Genomic DNA, 6,826 nt, shown 5'->3' with positions numbered 1-6,826 from the left:
GCAAAATGGCAAATTTTCTTTGTTTTCAGGTATGGGTTCTTGAGACATTTTTGTGGGTATACTCATGGTAGACATGCCGACCTAATGTTGCGAAGTGAAACGGGGGTTGGGGGCTGAATTTTTCCCCAAACTTTTAATGAAACGCTGCAGTGTAAAGCCTGAAACATTTGGACACATTACTGTTATTTGAACCACTCTAACATCAAGGCTTTATGTAGTGTAGCCTCTGTTATGACGTCACCGTTTGACACGTCATCGTGCTGAAATGGAGCCGAATGGGAAAGAAGTAGTCAGAAAAGGACAATCTTTCCTCGTGTAATTCTATATTTAGCCCGACAGGTGGTGCTGGTTTCTTAAAAGTACTTGTACTTTTTTTTTTCAAAACAAACTCCCCGTTCAGTCCTTTTTTTTTCTTATTCTGCCTCAGAAAATGCTTTCTTTTCATTTTTTAAATTGACATCTTTTAATGCTATTAATGTATTGTGGAAGGTAATTTTAAACATGAAACCTAACATTTCATACCTGAATGGTTGCCCCCTTAGCCCCTCCTTGCAATGTGAATGTTTAAGAATCACTCTTGGTATTTTCCAATGTTAGCAGGTCGAATATAAAATGTTTAAATTTGTACGGTGTATGCGTGTGAAACAATAACGTCTGCTTCGACGGTGCTAGAAAGATGAGTTCATTATTCGTCCTGGTAGTAATAACTTACACTAATCATTTCTTGAGTGGGACCATGGACTTTTTTAAACGTTCCAATCTTCAATTTTTACCAGTACTGTATTCACATATGAGAGTAACAATCCTTATTTAGGTCAGTTGTGCCTGGTATTATCTCGTTTCTATCTTGTGTAAACCACAACACTGTCTAACGTCAATTTACCTGCCGCTTTTCATGGTTTTGTACAGTCCTGTGTCTAAGATGCTCAGTTCACTGGATTTACTTTACTTTAAATGGCAAGCCAATAAAAATGATCACATGGTCACACCAAAGACCCTTTGCGTGTGTGTCATTGGAGATGGTCCCAGAAATAATGATTTATAATTCAAATGCATTAAAAATAGTCATTTTTAAATACTGAGACAATGTGAAATTCACGGTTGCAGAAATGTACATTTATGTAATGTAGAAATTACAAGAAAAAGAGACAATTGGAAGGAGATAATTACATAAACTGATTAAATACATGATTTTAAAAAGGAATATTGTAAATACAACAAAAATATTGTCATAAAAATGACACGATATTGTAAATATATTTACGATGTCTATAACTTAAATTTAAGTTAAATGTTGTGTTGTATTATTTTGTCATTTTATGTAAACTATTCCAGGTTGTTGTCTTGTCTGGTTGAGATTTCATCCGTGCTGTATGTTGCACATACAGCGCATTTGACAATAAAGTTGTACTTGATTTGACTTAACAAAGAAAAAAATTACACAGTTAAAATGTGATTTTAATATTTCAAAAGGAAATATTTAAATATACAATAATGAAATAAATACTTCTTCACAAATCCCCAAAATCCCCCAAAACTAAAAGAGGTCATTAGTAAAATGTAGCCATTTAAAAAATTACAAAACAGTAATTTAAATTAAAACGTAAAAGAAAATATTTTTAATGTTTAAACTATTTTCGAATGATTACTAAAACAAATCCATAACATAACATTCATACCACCGTACTGTATGTGTTTTGACCTACAACTCTTCTTCACACTTGCCGTTTTGATGATGATGATGATTTTTATTATTATTACGACGACACCATGATTGTTTTTATGACTTGGGGAAGTCACATGACATGTTCAAAGTGCGGGACTCCCTGCCGCGCAGGGCTGCCTGGCTCCACCCCTTTCCCCACCTCCTCCTTCTAGCCCCACCCTTTCCGCTCTACGTCCACTGGCTGTCTGTCACCTCACACCGAGCGGCGGCGGCGGCTCACAGTGCGACGCTCACGCCGACCCGCGAGGCAACCCAACCCGCTACGCTTTCGCCTCCCTCACGTCGACATGGACCGGGAAGCGGTCGGCGACGACCTGCCCTCGCTTTAGCCGGAAGCGACTCACGCGCCGGGAGCAGAGACATTCAACGCCGGGACTACCAAACAGCATTACCTTGGACGTTAAGACCTTTTTTGATCTTTCTTTGGAGGGAGGTCTGGGGGGGGCTTTTATTTATTGTTTTTGGTAGTGTGAGTTCAGTCCCCCCCCTCGTCATGGCAAGCGACTCCCCCGCTCGGAGTCTGGATGAAATCGACCTGTCTGCTTTGAGGGTGAGCCAACCTACATTCTGCTTACTACTTGTGTGCACCTGACACTGGAACAAGCAAGTGCAATAAGCCATACAAGTGTATGTGTGTGTGTTTCTGCTGACTTGGATCTTTGGTAGCCCCCCCCCCCCCCCCCCCGCCCCCCGCACACACACCGAAAATCATAAACGACCCAAACTGCATTTTAGGGAAGTAGTACTGCACGGTATCACAAAGCGAGGACTCAAAACATTTCATGCTTCACTTCGATGCATTGCGCTAACCGTCCCGGTGAACACGCCTTGGCCACCGGAGGGCGGTAAAATGAAACAACGCAGACACAAACGAAGAATGGTTTCATAATTTGTGTGACTCAATTGGCTGCTATGAAATGAGTTGTGTTTCGCAGAGGATAAAGAATACATGCCTTTGTGGGTTTTTTTGTCTTCATTTCTTGCGCCATCGTTTGGGTTCAGATATTCCTTGCATGGAAGGTTATTGAAAACACAATGTCTACTTCTCTTTGTTTTAAATGTCGTGGAATAACTGGCGAGAGGAGCCGTCGCGTTACGTACATGTTGGTACATTTGAGCGAGCGTGCTCTAGACTTTTTTTGTGTGAATGAGTGAATGATTTCAATGACTTCTCTTTATTTCCGTTGTGCAAGCTGGTGGTTCACATTTCTAACTAGCAAGAGGAGCGATTGCATTAATCATATGGCACCTAACTTATGAACAAATATGTGACCAAGTGTCATATATATATATATATATATATATATTTTTTTTACTTGCTGTATTGTATTATTTTGTATCATTGTTGTGGTCGTTGCATCAGCCATCAGATTAATGATATGAAACATGACATCAGCTTGTGGTGTTTGCCTGGAATCAAAGGACGCTACAGATTTTTTTTTGTTGTTAACATAGTTGTATGGAAAACGTCACAACTAAGTGAATCAGTGGGGGTGGGGGAGTTCACTGATTCAAGGTTGATACAAGACTGATATTAAAGTTCAACATTAGCTCTCATGGTAGCTTCTAAGGTTAATTTGCCTTTGGCTGTAATGTCGGGTGTGTCAGGTTAGCGTTAGCATATTGTGCTACGGAAGTTGTTCGGACTAGCGCGTGGCTCCTTAGGATGCCGATCAGATTAATGATATGAAACATGACATCAGCGCGTGGTGTTTGCCTGGAATCAAAGGACGTTACCGATTTTTGTTGTTGTTAACATAGTTGTATGGAAAACATCACAAGTAAGTGAATCAGTGGGGGGGGGGGGGGGGGTTCACTAATCTGATACAAGACTGATACTAAAGTTCAACATTAGCTCTCATGGTAGCTTCTAAGGTTAATTTGCCTTTGGCTGTAATGTCGGGTGTGTCAGGTTAGCGTTAGCATATGTGCTACCGAAGTTGGTCGGACTAGCGCGTGGCTCCTTAGGATGCCGATCAGATTAATGATATGAAACATGACATCACCGTGTGGTGTTTGCCTGGAATCAAAGGACGTTACCGATTTTTGTTGTTGTTAACATAGTTGTATGGAAAACATCACAAGTAAGTGAATCAGTGGGGGCGGGGGTTCACTAATCTGATACAAGACTGATACTAAAGTTCAACATTAGCTCTCATGGTAGCTTCTAAGGTTAATTTGCCTTTGGCTGTAATGTCGGGTGTGTCAGGTTAGCGTTAGCATATTGTGCTACGGAAGTTGGTCGGACTAGCGCGTGGCTCCTTAGGATGCCGATCAGATTAATGATATGAAACATGACATCAGCGTGTGGTGTTTGCCTGGAATCAAAGGACGTTACCGATTTTTGTTGTTGTTAACATAGTTGTATGGAAAACATCACAAGTAAGTGAATCAGTGGGGGGGGGGGTTCACTAATCTGATACAAAACTGATACTAAAGTTCAACATTAGCTCTCATGGTAGCTTCTAAGGTTAATTTGCCTTTGGCTGTAATGTCGGGTGTGTCAGGTTAGCGTTAGCATATGTGCTACCAAAGTTGGTCGGACTAGCTCGTGGCTCCTTAGGATGCTACGGTGACTTTTATTTGAGGTGTTAGTGTATTTGAAAAATACTCGAGTCGGTGAATCGGTGGGGGTTGAGTGGGAACGCTTAGAGTGTAAAAATGCAAATGCACTGACAAGCAGCTGTACATAAATAAGCCACCCGAGCTAAGGACAGAAGCTCGGACGTTTGGCTCAGACACATATGCTCGCTTTTTAAACCCAACTAACAACAACAACCCCCCCACCCCCCTCCACTCATCCACACACTGTCAGATGAGTGTACAGTCAACCACTGACTAGACAGGAAGTAGGTCAGCTGGGTCTGACGAGGGGGTGGTGGTGGGGTGGTTGTTATGGGAAGGGGGCTGTGTGGTTTTTGTTTCTGTCTGCGCTCAAAGATGCAAAGAAACCGAGTGGGAGGAACACGTGTATTTGGTGTTTTTTTTTTCATTTTCACTTGATATTTTGATAGTTGAACATTTTCAGGCAGCACGCAGTGTTAGCACACCTGTCTCGCAATTGTAAGGTTCTGAGTTTGAATCTCAGTCCCGGCTTTCCTGCGTGTGTGTTTGCAGAATGATATGGATTATTTTAAGGCTGATTCTGATATTTGGCAGAATAAAATTATCGGTTACGTGTCCGATTAATTTAAAAAAATGAATAATGACTAAAATACTTCCTTTTGTTTTGGTCACTTAATGCTTTACAAATAGTGCCGATGTAGACACAGAATTGAAATGTTTTACAATACTTTGTTCTGAAGTATTTACTTACCTTGACAACAATGTCAAAAATCTCTTTTGCGTGTATCTTTGGTACGGAGGGGCGGAACTTTTAAACACAATCAGCAAAAGTCGCCAAGAGAAAAATGAAATAAAAATGATATGCCTTGCGATTGATTGACTGGCGACCAGTCCAAGGTGTTTGTTTAGTGATGTGGTGGCTGTTACCCGCTCCTTCCCCAAGTTCCAATTAATTTGAAGTCCAGCTTGTGGAAGTCTATCATCGACTTTGGGCGCCACCCATTTCGTGAGGCTCACAGCGAGTCTCGGTCATTTTTCTTTTTTTTTTTTTCTCTCCTCATGCGTTCCAAGCGTTTAATAGAAGCGCGTCTCGCTGCAACAGATGGCCCAGCAGTGGGCTGCGTGTGCATGCCCGGCACACACTTCACACGCTCCCGAGAGGTGATGAGATGTGACCAGCAAGTCAAGTAGTCCAAGGCAAAAACGATCCACAGTAAAGAATACTTTTGGGGGTTACCTTTAGGGCTGAAAAACATTGACACATCATCTAATCTGCCACGCCCAAACCGTCAACTATCTCGATGAAATGATGCAAAAGGGCTGTCACAATTGAATCTTTTAAAAAAAATTGATGATTCCATTGATTAATCGAATAATCGGCTGGATTTTTTCACAAACGGTAGAAAACCAAGTGGATTTCCCACCCACTAAACTGATTTAGTTCGTTGTTTGACTGCAGTATCCACATTACACCAGTAGAGGGTGCTAAATGAACGAAATGGTCATGAATAAATGGATACAGAACAATGTCGCTCGATGTGTGTAGACCGGAAAGCCGAAACAAAGCTTCAAAACCAAATGTATTTGGTGTCGAAGCTGTTTTTGTGAAAACCGATTTTATTTTATTGGTCGGTGTACTTTTTTTAAAACTGTGGACGACTTCCAGTGGTTCTTAATGCGCAGGTTGGCGACGATCATGACAAACCGGTGCGAGTGCATCACTCACACGTAAAGGTTGACAATGTGACCAGAGAGACTAAAGTAGTCCAAGACAAACACTCGTCAAGACCCCCCCCCCATCACCCCCCTCTCAATGCCTGCTGCCCAGTGAGGCCGCATTCCTCGGCCCCTCGCGCCGCAGACGCCATGGTAACGGGGCCACGGCAGTGCCCGGGGGGGGGGGGGGGGGCTTACACAAGGCTTATTCATGAATAGTCGATATACTGTATGGAAGTCTGTCCCCTCGTTCCTCCCTCCTCTTCACTCAGCTGTCCCTTCTCCACTTGACCCATTTCGAACCCCCCCCCCTGCCGCTCGGTAACGAACCACCGGATTCGGGATCAGTTACGTGGCCTGTAAGTTGAAACGAGAAGCCGAAATCGCCAGTGGGGACAATGCTTGCGCTAATTTCCCCTAATTTGCATTGATCCATTTTCGAGTGCTGATTCCGTTCAGGGTCAGGGGTGAGCTGGCCTCAATTACAAGGGCACAGATAAGCCCTCCCCCCCTCCATGCTGGCCTTCAAAGCCGGCTTTTTCTCGCCGACCAGGATGTGAAGTTTCACCGTGGTGGAATATTTCTTAAATAAATGGCCTATTTTGCAATTATTTCTCATACGTTGGGCGCACCGCATTATAAGACGCAATCTACAATGCATCCACTAGATGGAGCCACACTTACCAACAGAACGATCAGATGTCAGTAAAACTTATTTAATGACTTTTAAGGCACGCTGTGAGCGTTTAAGAAAATGAAAGGTTTTCAGGTGCGCCTTTAGTGCAGAAAATACGGTACTTATATTGCGAACCGTGGCAC

At 42.5% G+C, this 6,826-nt stretch overlaps 1 protein-coding gene and 1 long non-coding RNA gene across 16 annotated transcripts in view; one reads left to right on the top strand and one right to left on the bottom strand.

Annotated features, from left to right (window-relative positions):
* Positions 1-32: 32 nt before the first annotated feature.
* Positions 33-6,826, bottom strand: part of LOC127614344 (uncharacterized) — a 232,305-nt gene continuing 225,511 nt past the window's right edge. Inside the window, exon 2 of the long non-coding RNA XR_007966465.1 lies at positions 33-368. This is a non-coding gene — a long non-coding RNA (uncharacterized LOC127614344). The remainder of the gene's footprint in view (positions 369-6,826) is intronic.
* tnika (TRAF2 and NCK interacting kinase a) overlaps positions 1,915-6,826 on the top strand; it is a 284,569-nt gene continuing 279,657 nt past the window's right edge. For 9 of the 15 annotated variants that reach the window (XM_052085481.1, XM_052085467.1, XM_052085479.1 and 6 more), the window contains exon 1: positions 1,915-2,276. In XM_052085481.1, the coding sequence (XP_051941441.1) occupies positions 2,220-2,276 (57 nt within the window). In that variant the 5' untranslated portion in view covers positions 1,915-2,219. The remainder of the gene's footprint in view (positions 2,277-6,826) is intronic. The other 6 variants (XM_052085503.1, XM_052085502.1, XM_052085491.1 and 3 more) reach the window with 2 other exon arrangements.

This window comes from Hippocampus zosterae, chromosome 14 (genome assembly GCF_025434085.1).
Source record: "Hippocampus zosterae strain Florida chromosome 14, ASM2543408v3, whole genome shotgun sequence".
Lineage (NCBI taxonomy): Eukaryota > Metazoa > Chordata > Actinopteri > Syngnathiformes > Syngnathidae > Hippocampus > Hippocampus zosterae.
This window is presented reverse-complemented; position numbering and strand designations above follow the sequence as displayed.